The 22,533-nt window shown below is 33.3% G+C and overlaps 1 protein-coding gene across 9 annotated transcripts in view; it reads left to right on the forward strand.

The window, feature by feature from the left end:
• LOC112688478 (calcitonin gene-related peptide type 1 receptor-like) overlaps positions 1-22,533 on the forward strand; it is a 174,526-nt gene that overhangs the window by 67,165 nt on the left and 84,828 nt on the right. For 4 of the 9 annotated variants that reach the window (XM_025561669.1, XM_025561671.1, XM_025561672.1 and 1 more), the window contains exon 2: positions 17,845-17,947. The exons of the other annotated variants lie outside the window; for them this stretch is intronic. In XM_025561669.1, coding sequence (XP_025417454.1) covers positions 17,845-17,947 — 103 coding nt within the window. The remainder of the gene's footprint in view (positions 1-17,844; positions 17,948-22,533) is intronic. 9 annotated transcript variants of the gene reach the window in all.

Below are 22,533 nucleotides of genomic sequence, written 5' to 3' on the forward strand. Positions count from 1 at the left end.
ATGTACCAGGGGGCAAATGTAAGGCAACGCACAATCGGGGTATATACTCGAATAATATATTTAATTTCGTTATAACTTGTAAATGGTACCGGTAACACCGAACCCTGTTAGGACGAACGTCCTGATAATATTTTAGTGGTAGGTAAAATACTTTAACACTTAAGGTTATAAAGGTCAGGTGGTTCAGTGGTTGGGTCAGCGATTAATCACTGATCGTGGATTATAAATAAATATTGTTGATAATTGACTCGTTAGTGTTTAACGTCTGGTAGAATAATATAGGTTTACCATTTATTTAACAATACTTTTTGTATTAGGTAAATATTATTAAGCTCTTAATCCAGTCATGGGATGGTACGCTCCCTAATACAGTCTTGTCCAATATTGTTTAAGTACTAGTGCCATGTCCTACGTGAATCCGACTAATGCGATATCGTTACACGATGTGACCCAAACAAACAGAAGTGGCCACGATAAATACGACCACCGATGCATCCAATTTTTCGTATGCGTTCAGTCGTACGAATTGAAAAACAAAATTGCTTGTTGTCTAGTCGTTGCGTCGTACGATTCGTATGAATATGATCATGAGGATTTTAATTGCGGTAGTACAAAAAAGAAAAGTTTTACGGAATAAATGGGACCTGAAATATAAAGATAGGATCAGTGCCGTATTTCCCAGTAAACACTATAAGCTAGTGCTTATGGTGGTGGCGATTTCTTAAGGGCGGAAAATCATTTTTAATATTTCCTTTTTTTTATTATATGTAACTAGAACTAAAAAAAATGCGACTAATTATAAAATGTTTTATTTTATTAAAGCCAATGGGCACTAGACACAAACTATTTTATTTTGAATATAATTTAAAAATGAACTAATTAAGCATTTTTTACTACCACGGTTTTTATCATTATATTTTATATCATATTTTTATAATTAAGTTTTTCATATGAATATATGTAGGTATTTTTAATAGCTGTATATTTTTATTTTACATCATTAACATTTTAAGTAAAAAAGGAAACAACTGTAATTATATGTACTTTAATAAAAATGTTTAGACTAGAAAATTAATTATATTAAAAGGCGGCAATTTGTTTAGTGCTTAAAGTGGCACAATGGTTAAATCCGGCATTGGATAGGATAATTTCTGAGTTAAAGTCAAATTCTGGTTTTATAATTTCTACAAGTAGTCGAATGTGTTAACGGTAATCCTGATATACGATCAAAACAAATCGTGTCATTATTCGGTAGTTAATTATATTAATTATAAAATTCTAAAAACTAAACGGCCTTTTAAATTTTCTGAATTGGTATGAAAGGATTTTTTCAATTTTTTATACCTGCACATATAAATATTTATAATTTCATGTTTATTTTAAATACATTTTTGTAATTTATCACATACCTTTTATACAATAAATACATAAGCGCTGTATTTTCAGTTAAAACCATTTTATTTAATAAAGTTAATGGCAGAGACAATATATAGGTATATATATTTATATTAAATTTAAAACTAGGAATTTAGAATATTATATATTATATTATTTTAGGACCCGAAGGTTTACTACGCTGCCGCGTATGTCACTAGTGCAATCGCCGCAATATTATCGTATTAGTCGTATTTGCATTGACACCACCGCGACAATCGCATTAACGGATGACAACGTAAATTGTATTGGTCACGTCGTACAACGATTATCGCATTTATCGGATTTACGTAGGAAACGACATAAGGCCACGATATATTCGTCATATCGAACGATTTTATAGACAATACATTTTTATCGAAGAACTTTATTGACAAAAATTCATTCATGTACCGAAAAAGTATAACGACATTTTCAACTCATCGATGTATCGTTAACGTCCCTAAGCACGTACAGACTCTGAGTTCGGGACGTGCCCGAAAAAAATTAATTAATTAGGTGAACGCGAGGGGAGAAATCTCCAATCAACTTTTATTACTTTTCAACACTAGATAATACAAAATAACAATCAGTTCCGTATGCTGTCTTTAAATTAGATATCATGATAATAAATCTATTAACTAAATATCGTACACTCCGAAAAAGTGCACGCAACCGTTTCGTTGATAACTTTTTTATTGCAACAGAATCAAATAGACCCATATCAAATAATTTATTGTTTACTATCTTATTATACTGGTCGGTATATATTTATCACATATTTATGTTGACCGTAGTGATTACGGAATAACATTTTCGGTTAGTGCCCAGGCACACGTGCATGTCTATGCCAACACACACAGCCACTCACGCACTCACACACATAGTGTAAAGTCGATGTTTTTATGATTGCTGACGAGTACAATATATTATTACGTGTACCGAACTCGTAGACGATTTTAAATTACTTTTTTGGTTCTTCGCCAATACATGTACAGCGTATATGTTAACATTTTCTTTCGAAATTTTTTTAAATTTATCGTTTGCGCAACACATACGAATATTGCAATCACACTGTTTCCTCCCGCGTAGCGTATTATGTGAAAAAAAAATCTCGAAATAAAAATAGTATAAATAATTATGGTAATGAAACAAATATCTATTATTGTACAGAATCTACTTCAGCGTGTCGCATGCAAATCACGTGTTCGCAGTGGTACGGGAAATAATAATTATTTCGTCGGACCGTACGTCATTTTATCATCATACGTCAGTATTGTGGTACGTAACAGTGTACGCGCAATGCGATGCACATTCAAATCGACCGAGTTTCGGTGAACATCGTAAAAACAGTTACGTGCAGCGCATTGACTTGAATCATGTGTTATAAATGTGCTTTGAAAAACGTTCTATCAGTGTACACTGACCAGCAACGAAGAAAAACACTCTTGAGGGACGAGAATTGAATCGTGCTCGTGAACAAGGACGTCCTCCTCTCCTTGATCTTTTTTTTTATCACGGATTTATTTAATGTTTTTAGGCAGGAATTCGTGCAGATATACGTAAACGATGCACATATTTATTTATTTTTATTTAGCTTTCAATCGTGCTGCAAGGCTAAAGCGAACGAAACAATTATTAAAAAAAAAAAATCTAATAAAATTCGATTAAAAATGGTATACTTTTCTTATCTGGACAAAAAATTACTCGTTCTATCCGAACGCTGACAACAGGTATCGTTGCCCGTATCGATCGCGCTAGCCACGCATTTTTGTTGTTTGTAGACCGCCAATCCATTATGTTTTGTAGAAAAAGGTACGCCGGCGAAAAGGAAATGGTGTTAATCCGTATTGGTGGTAAAAACAGCGGAGCAAGACAAGCGTATGTCGAAAAGACGACAGATCGAACCTCTTGTGGTTTAAATCCGTTTTCTAAATGTTCATAGAATACACATAGTGCAGTTTACATATATACACGCGAGTGTATACTTATACATATCTTCTCTCTCTGAAACAACTCGTGAACGCCCACATACGATTCTTAGTACTTTTCAAACATTATATTCGGTCAGTAAGAACCTATAGTATCCCGTCGACATCTATACGTTTTAAAATATTTACACAATCGTTAATCTATGGCGTTGTAGGGCGGTAAACGGAACCAACGGTACCCACCCACGCGATTACGAATCGTAACTAAATTTACGTTCTAAGAGTTCAAAATTAATTGCACAGTAAATAAAATAAAATACGTATTTTTTTTTTTTTTTTTTTTGATTTCAGTATAACGTTGTACGTGACAGATGTTATCCATTCTGTATAATTTTGTTCTTGTCCGTTTGATAGTTTTCGCTTTTATCGAATTTAATATTATTTCTAAACACAATTATCCTTACGTACCGCGAATTTCGTCCGTGACGTTTCCAGTTTATCGTTACCGTAGTTAAAAATTTACGCGTCCCGCGAGTGATTTTCAGATTTATATTATTCGGCTCTTTCCGAAATCCTGACAGTGACCGGCAAGTACAAATAAGCGCAGGTTTATTAAACCGAACCGTATGTTTACGTACATTCGGACTCGTACGTCACTCATGCCTTCCGGCAGACCCGTTGGTGCGGTATGCACAACGACGTGCATTGTAACACGCGGTCGCGGGTGACCAGTCGGATATGTTCAGGGAAGGTTTTCCGGTCCTTTTGAATGCACATATATATATATATATATATATATATACGTACGACCGCGGTGGCTTGGGATCGTTTACGGTCTCGGAATGCTAACATTATGAACAAATGTAGATCGATTTAGTTTGGCCGTAATAATATATATTTTACGAGTACGTTGGATACGAAATTGATCACATCGCGATAAGACAAAGTTAAACCGATCATGTACAACTGCCGTTCTCTTGGGCTCCCACACGCTAGGGACCTCAGATTTATTTTATAAAATAATGGGACATTTTAAATCCTATCTATTTTTTAAATTTTCATTGGTGTTATTTTTAGAAAAGGATGAGTGGACTTTAGTTAGCGATTGACGTATTTCAATTAGGGGCGTATATAGACTTCTAGAGGGGAGGATACAAATTTTTTCTTTAATTCAGGCTCAAAATTTACAAGTCAAATTTTGGTAATATTTAAATCGGGCGAATCCTTAATATTTGTGGTTTATTTTTAATCTAATATCTGATCTACTTAAAATCGACTTTTATGTAGTTCTTTTTTAACATCTGTCTGTGTTTTGAAAGTTACCTTGTGTTTTATTTGATTTTTCACTAAGTATGGATCCGAAAAAAAGGCCTAATTCAGTATTCACAGCCACGCGTAATTTGATTTCGTTATAAAATGATCCACATTAAAAAAACTTATAATGTGTATCTTACATACTCGAATAATCAATTCCTTAAATACGGATTTAGGGGGGGGGGTGATTTCTCCTATAGCCCCTCTAAAGTACGCCCCTGATTATAATATGAAATATGTGATGTTATACAAATTCTTTATAAACATGTGACCTCGATGTAGCATTTCATTTTTCTCACAGTTATTAAATATACTATAAAATATAGTTAAACACAATATTTGATAGTTCAAACAAATATAAATTATGGTTAAAACTAAAAACAAATAATTAGGTGACTTTCCTATTTTTTTAATTTTTTTTTTTTTTTTTGTAATCAAATATTATTAATTATCATTTGATTTAGATATAGTTTATCAATAATATAAAATTTAAAAAGCTTAATGATACTAAAAAATTTAATTTTTAAAATAAGTTATAAACGAAATGTATTATACGGGACAAAAGTGTTATTTTTATACTTGTGTCGGGACATCGGGATACTTTATTTAAATATGGGACAATCCCTTAAAATACGGGATGTATGGAATCCCTACAATACGCGATTGGCAGTTAAGTCTGATCGTCAACCGATGACTGATCACCATCATATACGGTCAATCAAGATCTTCAGTGATTCCAGTTATTATGTTTTATAAGTTGTCACCGTTGTCGCTGTTGTAAGTGTGGTGTATCCTATAGTTGTTATTCGATTTGTTCGAAAACAATTTTTATTTAAATTTTTTATTAAAATTAAAAAAAAAGTTATTACTAGTATTGCCGTTTGCCTTGCGTCGTATTAAGACAAAAAGAGCCAAGAGAAAAAAACAATTTCTGAATTAAATAAACAAATTAAGTTGTTAGTTAATTGTACACAATGTTTTCGTTTCAAAACTGCATTTTTGTATAGATAACTTTTCGTCTCCTACAAAGGAAGTAGACCACGGTATAAAAGTATAAACTCACGGCAAAAATAATTTACCGTATTCGCCATCTCCGAACAAAGATACAAAACTATGAACGGGCAAATGAATACGGAATACAAAAAAGACCCAACTTGCTCGCACAATTCGAATTGATTGACCAGTAAATTGTACATTTGTAGGCACACATGGTCAATCATTGTAAGTGATTGTCTTGCGAATCGATAAGGTGTTTTGCGCGTGTACGGGTGCGACCGAACGCGTAATGAAAACGGAATGAGCGCTGATTTAGATCACCGACGGCCGTACGATACAGGGCACGAGTACGAAATACGAATGCAAGTTAATGATACGTCCAACCAGGTGTAACGGTGTTGGATTACGACGTGATCGATTTTGTTTGCGAGCACGGTCGTCCAACGTCGGAAGTAGTTTGAATATTTTTCGTGCGAAACTATTATAATGATAAATTAAAAACGAATAGGGAACTAGGACGGAAAAAATCCGGTTTCTTGGAATTTGAAATCCGGATTTCACTCAAAAGTCGGATTTTGGGTTTTGAAATCCGGATTTTGAACAATTTAAATGGTACTGTTTTACGCTTGACTTAAAAAAGTATATATCGTTCGTTTAATAATCAAAATGGAAAAAAAAATAATATTAAACATCTAATTGAAATAATTGAACTGTAATTTGTGTGTTGTATGGATTTTTTTTTCAATAGTTTTTTTTATTCAATCTGTTACAATATACATAGAATAATAAGAACAATTGATGGGTAAGGTAAAGATATTGACAGATGGGTCAGATTGTAGCGGCATCCCATTGGTGGTACTACGGCATGAAAACAATTTTAATAAGGTTAGTCGGTCACGACACTACTGCCTTTTAAGTATTTTTTATGGGTTGCAAGGAATGATGGCAGATGATAATTCGAGAATTTTTATGATTGCCCACCGTGCATTCAATGTTTCAAATATAGTAGCACTGTACGATTTAAGTTGCAACGCTAACAGCACCCATAAACGTTTGCTGAACATCGTGTATTTGTTATGACTGTTAATATTGTAATGTTATTTTATGTTTCAATATCAACATCCTATTAACATGAAATATAATAATATCTCAACGTCTTGAAAACACGTTTCTATAACATTGTAAGGATATTAATATGATGTGGCTACAGCCGATAGTTAAGCAACATTTTGCCGCGATTTTATAAATGTAATTTAATTGAAGTCTAAAGACACTTTATACATCAAATACTAATGACATTACTTTTTGATAATTTGTTATTTAGTATTATATTGTATAAGCCCCCCCTTAAGTTATAAAAATGTATTCAAACTGAATCATATTCAAGTTTGCATGTGTTGCAATATTGCATATTGATATGTTGCATGTGTTGTTCCCGTCTTACTCGTGTGTAACTGAATAGTCATAAAATTAAACATATGAGCACTGATAATGTTCTATTCCTATCAAGTATCCGAATAGGTAGATTCACTCTCATTTTTAAATGGAGCTAAAGGTGATCTACTAAACGTAAATTTGCTATTTTACACACTTGTAAGACGAAAACAACACTAGCAGATATGGCGTCCACTTAATTGGTTAGTTTTGTTAAATACTATTATACTGATTTATAACCTTATTTATGAATTAGATTTCTTATAAATATATTACATATATATATATATATATATTGGATCTATTTATAAATAAAATATACCATTATATAAATAACCTATTTGAAACGTAACCATGTGATAGTTTGGATATCAATCATCAATTATGTCATTATGATTACAATAATAACACTACTTTATCCTACAATCCAAGCTCAATATTGTGAAAATGTTATTACCTAAATACATTAATTATACAAATTGATATTAATAGGCAATCATGGTTAGGTAGTTTAAGGCGTTCCCAGATTTGATAGGTTAAGTATTAGGACTACGTATAACGACGGTTCGAATCCTAATTCCTACCCATAATTTTTATAACTTTTTCTCGTTTTACTACAATCGATCTGTTCATTAATAACATCTATGTAACATCTACTAAATGTAAAATATATATTTCTAGAATGTTTTATTAACATTTCAAAGATGTTTATACAATATTATAAAATATGTATTGTAAACGTTGAAACAACTCAAATGAAACGTCATCAAATTTGGACAACGGCAGTTACCACAACATCGGTGCAGCGTAAAAGTAACAATAAACGCAAAGTTACAAGTTGATTTGAAACGTCTCTGACACGTCTATGTGACTGAATATTGCACAGTGGGTGACTAGATGGCTTTTATAACGTTGACAGTGAATTTTGCTGTTTCGAACGTATGGTATAATAAGATCAGTGTGGAGAGTATAATTTGTGACGTAGAATGAAGATTTGGTAATAGTACGTAGGGCTCTTGGATTGGAATCTATAGATACGGTTGATGTTGGATATTGTAGCAGCATCCCAAATCTGAGTTCCAAATGTCCAAATGGTTCTTAGAAGGAGTTTGTACAGCAACAGCTTGTTGGGGAGTTGCATGTGTTTGAAGAAATTGGAAACGGTCAATGAAGGATCTGGTTTTGTTTGCTGTGTATATTTGCAGTCAGTTTGAGATCTATTAGGTTACCAAGGTAGCATACATATTGGCAAAGGTGGGCATAAACTAGTTAAAAAATCAAATTTTGTTAAAATTTTAACTTAACTAGTTTAATAAGCAATTGAAATAACTTAGCTTTTCACAGATGATTTAAAAATGATCTATCAAATTACACAATTTTGAAATTTTTCATTTATACTTAAATATTAATATAAAAATTAAAATAATACAATATTATAGTAACATTCCTGTTATTTTTCTTGATAAAATAATTTCGTGCATGAATATATTTTAGTACATTAGATAGACATAAAACCATAAAACATACACAATATTTTAATATATTTCCAGTAAAAATTACAGTTCTTTTTCTGTGAAAAGCAAAAGTCTGAAGCAGTGCACCCAACTCAAAGCAAAGAAAATAACAGCTATCGATATGAAAAATACGATTAGCAACCAGATTCTGGAAACGCTAAAAATAACTTGATGCTTAAAATTATCGTATAATTATAGTTGTATATACACACCAAATATGATAATAATGTCATTATGCTGTTTGTATTAATTGTAAATAATATTATGTAGTTGCATCGACATTATGTTGTTCATGAACGTAAACATAATTCATAACCGTCGTTCGTCAACCGTGTGCTATTTAATCCATATCGATATCGTTGTATTATAGACGAATATCCTACTTTTTATTATTTATTCCAGTATTATATAGGTTTTTGGTGTTTGAAATTTATTTTTTTGTATTAACTTTCTCTTATTTTCGTATTCGAAATCAAACAGTTTATCAGTTGTTACATGCCTATTTTGAATTCGGTTTTTTAAAAAGAATTAATAATGGTATTAACTTTTTTTAAACTGAGTTAAGTTAATATTTTTTTCTTATTGAGTTAAATTTATAAATTGTTAACTGTTAATTTACAACTTATCGATCTTGTGTTCTTTTAACTTAATTCGAGTTAATTATTTTCATTAACTTGCATATTGGACAGGAGGAAGTGGCTGGTTGAAATAAGGACCTACACGTACGGAGAAAAAGTGATCTTCGAGGTAGGATTTTATGATAAGATAGTAGTAGCTAGGAAGAGGAAGTTTCAATTTGTAGAGAAGGCCTGTCGTATTGAACTGTACGTTAATTTTTGTAACATTTTGAACATTCACTCATCTAAGTAAAAATTCATCAACGATATAAACAAATTTAGTAGATTTTTATAGGGATTCAAAGTTACTCGGAGAATGGCAGTTAATTACCAAATACATTGGATACATTTTTTAAATAAAAGCGCTTTACGTTGTTGACTTTAATCCTAAATGCTTTAAGAATTATCCCATTAGATATAAAAATATTTTCTCCGAATCCCCCAACAAATTTACAAGTAGATGATAATACTTTTGACATTTTGATAAGTAACACAAAAGTACGTAATAATAATGTTTTTTATTTTTTATTTTTGCATCAGCATGAACCATTGAATCGACAACAATTGACGAATATACAAAAATACAGACCTACAAATAGCATTAATTAGGATAAGCTAGTCGGGCTTCTTCGGGATTTTTCATATTATATTTGAATTTGTGGACTTATTATTATATTTTATACATATTTCAATAAAATCGAACTATTTAAATTATGAAATAAAAAATGAGAACTATTGTCATTTATTGGAACCATAAACCAATTATATTCTTTAGTCGTGACGTGTAACTGCGATGGGGGGAATTGTATTCTTTATTTGACAAATGTAACTATGGTGGAGGCAAAAAATTGAAAATAGCCCACCCCTACTATTGATGTTTAATCGAAACAGCCACTGACCGACAATCTTGGTCATCTTGTTTCACGAACCGTCGGGCACCAAATCGACCCGGAGGAACGTACATCGAGCGCAGTGATGTCGGAATACGTTTATGAATTCGATTTATTAAAAGCGCACACGTTCGATACGTTTGCTCCGCCATTGGAAGCTTATGGTTTTCGATTGACCGCATACCGATCCCTGACCGCGTAGACCGAGACGAACTCTGCGGACGACAACGATGAGCGTCGAAAAATTTCGAATTCAATACGTATCCCATTATGGAAAAGGTATACCGATTGTTTTTTTCTTTCTTTCTTCCTCTCATTTCTTTCGACCGTTCGTACAAAATGATTCTACTGCGGTTTCATTCGTGCAAGTGACCGTTATCGCCACGGTCAACGGACGAGATTGCATTGCGCGCTCTGAAACTCAAGAAACTTTACTATTTTTCGTACTTTTTGCATGGTCATTATTGATCTTGTGCATGCAATCGATCGGCCAACAGTTTGGTATTCGGTATGGACGCGGCGGATGTATTATTATTATAATTATTATTTAAAAATATTGTTAATATTTTTGCATTGTTATCGCGCTGTTTTGCGACGTCGCAGTGTTCGTCCAAACGGTTAATAATTATTACTATCGTTGCTGCGTTATCATCTGGCCTTGTACACGGTGAGGATAGTAATAATAATATATATTATCCATACACATAGGTACGACGACCGGACTTGTATAATTTAATTTAGACCGTTTAACATGACTAACCTGCAGAGGCGGTGTAACAGGAAAATCATACTCCCGGAAAATATTACAGGAGGGGTAAGATTTTCCTAGACATATTTTACCCCTGGTACAATTATCCTAAGTTATCATTATCCCCGATAAGATTATCCTAGGTTAATTATATCCCCTTCAATGGGTACGATTATCCTAGGAAAGTTTTACCTCTCGATAAGAATATCCTAGGATAATCTTAACTTCCGGTAAGAATTTACTAGGAATATTGTACCTCGAGGGGGGTATGATTTTCCTAGGATATTTTTGCCCCTCCCCCCCGGTACAATATTCTTACGTTCTAAAAATACAGACAAATACAATTAATTTTTTAAGCTACCTGTTTTAATGTAAAGACAATGGTGTAGGTATAAACGATATTTTATTAATTAAATTTGTTTTTTCTCCTTCCTATTATCTACTTAAAATAATTTTTATTAACAGATCATATGCAATTTTAAATTTCAGTACCACAATTTTGCTAATTTTCTATATTTTATGATTTTTCGGTACTTGGAGTTATAAACATATAAAAAAGTTCGGTGCAGTCGATAACGCCTTACAAATAATTTCCAAAAATATTATGATTTCGGTGAAATCGATAAACGTTTGGCTGTCACAGTACTATTACCAATCTAAAGAAACCCATGATCAATAATTAGATATCAGACATTTATAACATACGTATACACGATAATATACTGATCAAAGGTTTGTATTTGTTGGCCCGACCGGGTCGGTTAGACTATTGTATGCGTTGCGACTATTGTGACAATATAAAATCTATATTTTATTTTTTGCCGTCTATGCTCTGCCCCGATGGAAGATATAAGCGCCAAAATGAGATAACCAAAAATGAAGTCGTATCGTACAAAAGCGCCCAAAATCCTAGGTATGCACAGTGTGTGATAAATGTAATGCAAATATACAAAAGTATAGATACCTATGTGAAAAAAGTGGGATTAAAAAATCAACAAATTTATTAAATTTATATTTATTTGCATGCATAATGTATATCATAATTTATTATTAATATTTTTTTTATAAAATCGCAATTTAAATAACTACTTACATAAAACATTAATTTTGGCGCTTATATTAGATGTTAGGTATAATAGGTATACATATTTTGACGCAAATGATAGGTAATTTTTGTACCCTTGGCACTTATGTCATATAGCCCTCTTTCCCTCTAGATTTTAATTTTCTAAAAATTAGCCCGATGGTAACTTTGAGTTACCCCCCCCCCCCTGAACTATAGCATTGTTATTATTATCATGTTTATCAACATTGTTTGATACGTACTTACATTTATACATAATTTCCTCATATAGCCATTGTATATTGTCACAATAGTCGCAATGCATATAATGGTCTAGCCGAGTCGGTCGAACCAACAAATACGAACCTTTGATCAGTATATTATCATGTATAGGTATGTTATAAATGTCTGGTATCTAATTATTGATCCTGGGTTTCCTTAGATTGGTAATAGTACTGTGACAGCCAGACGTTTATCGATTTTACCGAAATCATAGTATTTTTGGAAATTATTTGTAAGACGATATCGACTAAACCGAACTGTTTTATATGTTTATTACGTCAGTTAATGGAAAATCATAAAATATTGAAAATTAGCAAAATTATGGTACTGAAATGAAAGTGAATATTGAAGTTTAATCGTTAGTCGTGAAATAATTTAAAACATTTAATTCAATAAGTAAGTTCTCATCTGAATACGGGTCTGTTCCGTACTCCCTTGTTCCATACTCCGATATCGTGTGAACTTGTTCTTCGTTCTCTAAAAAACGTATAAGATTATTGTTTCAATTCATACTTTCATAAAACCAATTGCTTTTTTCTGTGCACCTAATTCTGGATTATTATTAGTCCATCCCGTTATCTAATGTCTGTTGTGAACAACCTCTTTATACATGAATTTCTGTTTTTTATCACGACTACTTGCCACTTGTTTTATAATCAACGGATGACAACTTGTCCTTTTACTATTTTTAACCTTTTACCATTACAATATTAATAATTCTAATAAGATTATTCATGTTAAAGGTGATTTCTCCGTGTAACAGTAATCACAAGGGCGTACTATGTATGTATGTTCGTAACAACAGTCTTCAACGAGGTTGTGTGCCAGCGTGAAGAGGGATTTTCGAACGATGGACTGCGGAGGAGTGTGGTTTTCTCTAAGTGTAGAATACGTTTTACTCGTGTGCACGGTATTATTTCGACTTCCGGCAAGGAGCTTATACAATTTGGATAGTCGCCTTTGATCTGCGCGTGTGAATACTTGTGTTTGCGATTGCTTAACTGTTTACGGCCAATTATCTTATCCGCGAAAGGAGGTGAACAACAACTGGTAAAAAAATCGAAAAAAAAAAAGAGGAGCGGTCAGTGCACTGTAACATCCATTTCAAGACGTGTATCGATGTTTTTGCTTCAGCTCACCGACTATGGTTGTAGGTTAGGTTTTGCGTATATCGCGAAACGCTTCGGTGTAGCTACGGACGATAACGGCTGTTGTAAACGTTCGGAAACGCGCGTTTCGACGACGGAAATAATGTTTGACAACGAGGCACCGCCAACCATGACCCGTATGCGATCCTTTTATTACGTGACCGTAAAAACACGCGACGCGTCCGCGAAACAGTGTCGAGACATAACGGTGCGCATAACGCGCGCGCGAAAGGGTCGCGGGCGACGGGCGTGTTTACGACCCGTTCGGAATAATTGAAAATCATTTCGAACACAGCACGGGGTGTACGGTTGTATATTTTAGTTACCATAAAGATGAAAATATGTCTGCGTCGTATTATTCTCCATTATAAAATGTAACGCTAATAATGTTGCGGTTATCGGTGCGAAAACGGTATTGCAATGTTTATTGTTCGTCTACTCGCCCGGCGGACGCTGTGGCATACATGTTTTCGTACGCTAAATGCGTCGGCGTCCATCGCGATTACGTACCCTTAACAAATTCTGCATATTTGAATACAAGTCCGTGCACTGGATACGACATGTCAGCGTATGATATAAAACCGTCATCAGTTGAATGCAACGACGTACTCGAATCGGAAAATTTATTGTTATATGAAATCAGTTTCATGCATGTAGTACAAGAAAAAACAGATTATATTCAATGATATAATATAATGATACAATCGGTAAATCCTATTTTACACAAGGCACCGAAATAATTTTACCTTCGAAATATATTTTTCCCGAGATGACAAACGTGTTTAGAATACATACTATTTGTAAACGGGTAAGTGTTTCTTATGCTCGGAGTCCTTAGAGCGTTGAAAGTCATTCGAGACATCTGTATCAGTTCAAGTATTCGCACGTCGATGGACGAAATGACAAAGTCGGAAGAAGCGTGTAGGCCAATAGACGCATACAGATTCACTGTTATGCAGTGTCCTATATTTATTACGGTACAATACCGTAGTATTTGTCCCGTAACGAACGGCAATGAACGCCGTCACAGAACACGTTGCAGTGATAATAATAATTATAATAAAATTCATAATGCGTATTGCTATATAATATATATAAATATACATATCAGAACATATTTTAAGTAATTTTCAGTGGGTGGCACTTCAATAAAATTGTCTACCATCGTAGTTCATAAACGTGGTGTTATTCTGCAGTGGAACGTACAGGGTAAATAAATTTCTGTCACTACGGTAGTTATGAGAATGTGTTGGTTAATGACACGATCACCCACAACTGAATAAAATTTAATTATCATTGGGGGACACTAATGCCTTGTACTTTGTATATTAAAATATGCTCTGATATATATTATGTGTATATGATGTGCAACATGTAGTTAGCCGGTCTGATTAATGACTGACTGAAAACGTTTTAACGACGAAGTCACTTTTACTGTTATTTCCATGTTCGATAAGATAGGTTCGAAGTAAAAATAAATAGACGCTTTTAAGAGTATCACTTTTAAGAGTAATCATATATATTAATACTGAGATAACGTACTGGTACCCCGATAAGTTAATGATGTAAGATTAACCGTAGCGGTGTATACACAAGTATGGTTATATCATATCTAAATACGTATCAACAATATATCCCTATTTATACGCAGATAATTGGGAGTCATGCATAAAGTGGTCAAGAACAAGGAAAAGTAGGCTTTTCGTTGTTCCAGATTAACAAAAATAATATTAATATTCCTAATAAAATATTTATCCGTTTAACTATTAAACCATTTTCCGATATAAAAGTAATGCAATAAATAGTTGTTTTGACAACGCCCAAGGAAAATAGAACAAGGATAAGAGATAGTGGTTTTAGTTATGACGTAATGACTTGGATTACTACAAACGGAACGGTATAGAATTCCAAACGGGTAAGTACGAATAAATAACGTATTGTCGGCATGACGAAGAGCGGTAGTGGAACTAGAAATTTGTGAATGCACGACGTGTTCGACGAAACAATAAAAATGTATGTATAAAAAATTTGAAAAAAAAATTTTAAATTAATAAAAGTTATGCGGGTTACGCCGGTCGCAACGTGACGATATCGATGCGCGGACGGCGGTCGTCGGACGATGATTAACGAGCAGGAATGGGTTTTAAAACGACCGAAGCGCATACGCGAGCGAGTGTATAAAAATTAACGTACAAACAAAAGAACGATTTTAATCGCCAAAATTGTACGAACAAGCGTGTATGGGTTCAGAAATGAAAACGTGGAATAGCGACCGTTTCCGTTATTTTTTCCCGTCCTCGTCCGCCGTTTTGCTGATCGTGTGGATCGCAACGGGTTTCGCGTTTGCACGCGCGTTTCCGGTATCGATTCGATTTTGACACGATTGCGTGCGACACGGGCGCAAACCCGAAACGCAATTGCGAGAGAGCGTAAGTGTGCCGGCGACTGCATTCTCCCCGACGGCGTCGATCGTCCCGGGAAACATATCGTTTGCCCTCCGGCCGACGAGACGGGATCATTTTCTTCCCAAAACGAGATACTGTTTTCCCCCAATGTCCGTTTTCGTTCAAATATATTTTTTTCAACGGTCATTCGACCAGCATTTCTAAAATAAAACTATGACTGATACTAGCAGCTGATGGTCGGTAGTAACTGCTGCAATAGTACAGTACAAATATTTTGATTTTAGGCGGGTCGCAGAGTATATTATACTATTATATTGGCTATGAAATGTCCATCGGTATTGGCTTATTCCGGTACAAATGAATAATCAGTTTTTCACGCTTAACTCTTTTATATTAAAATTTATTTATATTTATAACCGTTAACAGTGTATAATATGGAAATTAACATAGTTTTGTAATTTTTTATTTCCGTTGTGTATTTTTTTATTATTCGTTCTGACACTGAACTTTTATAACGAATCTCATTGTTATTTTTCAAAATGAACTTCTACGCCATTAGTAGTTATCGAATAAAATTTCAGAAACAATATACTCGTCCAAATTGATTTTGACTCAATGCCGAACGAAGTGCCAGCTCGAATGCGCTAACTCGATCGATTTTCACTTTTAATTAAACAAATCAGTTTAATCATGGCTGTAAGACTATGCACAAAACCATATCGTCAGACGGGTCGTCAGATGAAGCTTAAGATTTTCCGACAGGTGTGTATTTTTTTCCAAATATTCCAAATATTATACATGCTTGGATAAAATTTTAACAACTATGATGTATGCGTACTATTAGCGTTGATTTTATTAGGACGACGACAACGTTGAGAACGATTCTGAAAGTTTTGTTTTTGAATTAATTATATTCCTCAGCGCATGTCGCGTTCTAATTGGATGCGAAAGCAACGTTTCCATGTATCGGTTATCATTATTCCCGTGATACATTTATAAGACAACTATTGTGAATATAGTTTTAGATTTTAAGTATAGCGAAAAATAGTTGTACTGATGTTGCAATGATTTTAATATTTTTCTATAAATACTTTTTCGAATTGAAATACTGGTCCAAAAATTTTATTTAGTAACTTTTTTAGATTCGAAATCGGCCTGCAGCGGTACTGTTGGTCATTTTTCCGAAATCTCAATAGTTTTATCAGGCGTGAGCAAAAACTGCTGAAAAATCGAATAAAAATGGTAAAAATGCACTGTAAGACTTTCACTTTTCTGATTTTAGTTATTTTGTTATAACTCCAATAGTAATGTGACTAGAAACTTGAAATTTTTGCCCTATATCATATACATTTATTGGATATTTGACAAAATTTTCAAAAAAAGTTAAGCGCTTTTGGTTAACATATAAAATTTTGAAATCACATAATTTTTTTGATAAAGTTTTTATGTTAAAACATTTTAATTTTTGGATATTGTGACTTGAAAATTTAAAATAACTTTATTCATATACTTACCTAACGATACTGAAAAAACATTCAAAAATAATCTGTTGGAATTTTATTTTATAAGCGTTTGAGTATACGATTTCTATAAAACTTAATGTTTTTACATCAATTTTAAACTTAAAATGTTTATAAAAAAAAAAAAAAAAAATGTTTCATCCGATGATAATGAAACTTTAAATACTGATAGAACAGTACCTTTTGAATATTCGTCTAATAAATATTTCTCTTTCGTCAAAACCAGAACATTTAAAACTGGTTGATAAAAAATAAATGAGCCTGTCGACGATTACACTTGAAATGATAAATTTTGTAAACGGTATATTTTTGTACCTAAGTATTGCTCCAAATCGTTTTACTAAAAAAATTAGTTTTAATTTCCTTAAAACTCAATACACCTCCTTTACCGTTATCCAGTCCGAGTGCCGAAGAAGGGTCAAGAAGGACGAACAACTGCCAACTATTATCCTGCCGTTTTATTTATTGGTTCGTTCGCAATAACATAATATTATGTGTCTATAATTCATATCGAATCGGCCTGAACATCGGTGTTGGGGTCGTCTCAATCATTTTGTTATTGTTTTCAGAAAACGAACGGTCCACAAAAGTTTCCCGAAGAACGAACCGGCTTGTGTCGGAAAACGAAGTAGACGCGACGAGGACAACGACGACGATCCGCATCACGCCGCTGTAACATAAATCATATTCCTTTGTTCGGGGTCTCGTCCCTTTTTCCACTTGTCCGTCCCCCGACACAAATTTTTACCCGTTATTTGTACACACGCGCACGTGTTTTCATGTATAAATTATGCACACCGTCATGTCGGCCGACGTTTCGGCCACGCGACGCGAGTGCGTACGACCTGCGAGCGCTCGAAGTTCCAGTCGGCGGCAGATTTATTGCCGACTGAAGCGGGAAAACAGGCATATTATTATTATTGTTATTGTTACGACGATATTATTATTCGTGTGTCGGCAACCCGCTTTTTATTATCTTTCCCCGAGAAAAGTTTCCACCCTCATCTCCGGCATAAACTTACGCGTCAATGACATCACATCAAAGCGATCCGAATTTCGCATTCAAAGAATATCAAAAACGCATCACGACCTCCCCCCCCTCTGAATCTCTGTGGTTTTTAATGACGTTTTGCGAAACGGCCAAACAACGGTTGGTGAAAAATAAACTGACCGTCGAAATCGATTAAACGTTTCGGGTGGTCGTACACGCTTAAAAAAAAGTTTCTATGCTAATTGTAAAAAAAAAAAAAATAACAAAAAATTCATTGCGACCCCATATTTTTTTTATCCGTTAAATCTACCCGGAGTGCCAACCAAATAATTGTTGTTCAACTGCGGCGGTGCTGCTCGAAATGGAACATGTGCTACACGCGACCACATTATTTCCGTGTACAATGTATATAATAATGTAACACCAATATTATGTGGCGATTACGAATATTGGTACGCGACCGTTGTTCGGCGTTGACGTTACCCCCGTGTGGGTGTACGGATATGGGGTCGTACGAAATCGTGCTTCCAAGACACGCGACATAATGCGAGCGCTTGAACTGAACGATAGAACACATAAAATATAATAATATAATAATAATATGTACACATATAATAGTCAAAAGAGTCCGGGTAAAAATCGTTTGTTTGATTTCAATTATTTCAAAACGCTTTCCATCGAGATCGAATTAACGTTGTGAGTCTGCGTTGTGCGTTACTATTGGATACATTGAAAACGTATCGAGTATAATAGATAAAAGTAAATGTGCTGTATTGTTCTTTCGGGTAGAAATAATTCCTTGAGTAGTCCAGCAACAAATATCCTCAGGACCCTCTTGTTGTTCGGTACATTTATCAATTCTTCCTGTCTCGTAAATCAAAATATTTGTGTGTTTCAAAGTGATTGCACGCATTAGGAAAACACCAATCGCATTATTGTTAATTGACGCTTAGTCATTTTCGTTGTAGTACGGGGCATAGTGGTAGGCAAATTAATAACATTCATGTCGGTAATATTATGCATATTGCCTATAGCTACCGATTTGTAACTCGTAACAGGTACACTCGTTAACGCAACGAACAGAAAAATGAATCGATAATTATTTTAATATAATTTTTTCGCGTCCTTTTTTTCTTTTGCCGTCAGTTCTTTTGATAATTCGATAATTATCTGCACGTATAGCTATTGAAATGATTTAAAAAATACTGATAAATTTTTAAATTTAAGCCAACCACTAATTTATCTTATTAATCTGTATTTTATTATTATTAAAAAAAAAAAAAAAAAAAATAAATGTAAATAATTGCGTATTACTTTCAGTCGATAATTAGATAAATTAACAATGTTTTCATGTCACTGGATTATTGTCGTAAATATTAAATGGTAAACAATGTTTACATAAATAAATAAGTACAAACTCTAGTGGAATGTACTCTAAATTTATAATTTACAAATCCCTTATCACTTTCATAAACATGAATTATCAAATCAGTTTTCGGTATGCTAGTTATATATTTCGGGAATAAATAATATCAAAAGGTCTTCAATCAAAGATTTTACGACGGTAACTATCCCACTTACTCCCATACGTAATCTAATGAAAACATTTATAGGACCAACCCGCAGCTGTTAAAGTAGAACAAATTACCATAAATTTTAATAAAAAGTTTCATAACTACATCTACATAATTGTATAAACTCGTTATTCTAAAATTCCAAAGAAACTGAAAATCATATTCAATGATATTGTAATGAAAAAAAAATTAAAAGAAAAAAGATAACAAAAATTTATACACGAGTATATCCGTTTAAATCATCAAAGTCTCGTTTAAAGATAATATTATACTTCAACGTATGACTAAATTGTGTACAACAAACGTATTGAAATACTATTCAGGGTACTTTTAAAGTATAGCTTCTCGTTAAGTCAGTTAATTGTTAATATAATATAAATTATTCAAATAAAAATAACAATTTGAGTTCTAATTTTTTTTATGGAATAGATAAGAAATCTTACACGGTTGTGTAAAAAAAACTGGTTTTAATCAGTATGGAATTAAATTGACGACGTTTGATTGTTCTAGCATATTTAATAATTATTGATAAAATGTAAGACCTATTTTTTCATAATTGAAAAATTGCATTTAAAAAGTTATATAATCAATAAATTTAGAAATGACAATCCAGAGTATCTATACATTTAATAGGATTTGTTCTTAGATTTCAGGAAATTACAATTTTTAGTTTTATTTTTCTCCCTTGATAAATTCAAATCAGGAAAAAAAAATTAAAATTTTTATTTACGTTATTATTAACATCTTATCAAACGTAATTGTAGTTATATTCTCATACATTTTAAAACACAATTTTATTTACAGAGCATTGGATCTATACGGTTATAAAAGGAGAGTATGTTATAAAAAAAAAAAAAAATTAACTCCAAATAATAATATATTGATTTTATAGAAATATTTATCGGTGCAAGTTGCAACAATAGAATAACCATTAGTTATAGCTCAGAATTTAAATATAAATCATATTTTTCGGTTCGTAGAAACGAATATACGTGTTTTATCGTCGAAGGAAATGACGAATCTGAATCATATTTATGGACGCTAGAACATGATAATGTACATTTACGTGGAGAACATTTTTGGTCAAAACGATACATTGTTGTACAAAAGTCGGTGTTTTAGAGCGAATTTTCGAATAATAAACGCGATGGTACCGCGTGATCTCGTCCTCGGGTCATTGCCGTTACTGTTGTTTCGTCGAAAGATTTCAAAAAACCGTGTCCGCAACCGAGTACCATTTTAATTGCACACGTTTTTATTTTATTTATTTATACTTTTTTAATTAATTGTATTGTTAAAAAACAAAATAGATTTGGGTCGTTTGTGCACACTCGTCGTAAACGCGTTGAAACTCCCGGAACAAGTTAATTAACATTCCGGAACGGTAATCATTACCGTATTATTATTTGGGCTGAGGCCCCAGAGCTGTATTGCCTAACGGAGATGATGATGATGACAACGCGAATAGCGCCAAAAAAAAAAAAAAAAGTTCGCGACGTTTAAAAAAAAGATTTATCCGACGTTTCGCTGAGTCCACAGGTGAACGCCATCGTTCGATCCCGCGGATTCAGCGTTACTGTCGACCCTTGCGTACGATCGATGGCTGCGAGTACCGCTGACAATCTGTCGTATTTGTAAATCTGATAAAAAGTGATCGAAAACAAAACCGATTCGTTCGGGGTGCGCGCGTATAGCGTATCCCGTTTTCACCCTTGTCTCTTAGGGTCATGGCCGGATTTAGGGAGGGGCAAAGGGTCCAGAATCTTCACTAAATTTGGTTTTTTTTTTATCTAAGTATAAAACAGTATAACAGTATAAAACACTATAACATTTACAAAATAAATTTAAATCACAACTTGAATAAAAATGTTCAATCATTAATATTGTCATAAATTTATAAATAAATGTTATTATTTATATTTAATAGATAATAATATATTTATATATTATAGTTGAATAAAAATTAGTAGCAGGCTTACGAGTATAAATTTAAATTAATTTACTACCTTTATTGTTTCATCGTAACAAATCATTGTTTTTTCCTATCCAAAATTCTGAATATTTGAAATTTTGGTTATTAAATATGTGTAATCGAAAAAAAAATCTACTTCTATGAGTGGACCCATTCTTAAATCCAGCCCTACTTAGTGTGGAACGGTACGAAGGGTGATGAGCGAGAGCGGCTGCGGGCTCATTGTAAGAGTTCATGATGAACGTTACTGTGATTCGGAAACCGAAACGTGATTTTCAACGACCGGTTAATGTCGACCGCAAAGTGTCGAATTGTGTTTCCAGCTGACGCGTAATCGGAGAAACGGATCCCGCGAGTCGAAATATTGCCGTCGTCGTCTCGCACGAAACATTGATTCGCAACATTGTTGTACTCCGTAAACGCTTCGCGTCTCGACGAACGATTAAATAATAACAAATATCGGTGTAACGCAATCGAACGGTGTACAGTTATGCCGACCGTTTTGTACGTATATTGTTAAATAGCGTATTTTTTACGAAAAGTTGTATTTCCATAGAAAAAATTAAAAATAATAATAAGAAATTAGGTTTATTTTTATTCGGTTTTCTAACGAAGAAGTTGATTTTTAAAAAGTTTGAACAAACACGAAAAATAAATAATAATACAGTTTGTTTTAGGGTTATATTTGAATTACTTCGTGATTATATTTTGAAAACAAATC

The sequence above is a fragment of the Sipha flava genome, unplaced genomic scaffold, assembly GCF_003268045.1.
Source record: "Sipha flava isolate LNK unplaced genomic scaffold, YSA_version1 39_pilon_pilon, whole genome shotgun sequence".
NCBI classification, from domain to species: Eukaryota; Metazoa; Arthropoda; class Insecta; order Hemiptera; family Aphididae; genus Sipha; species Sipha flava.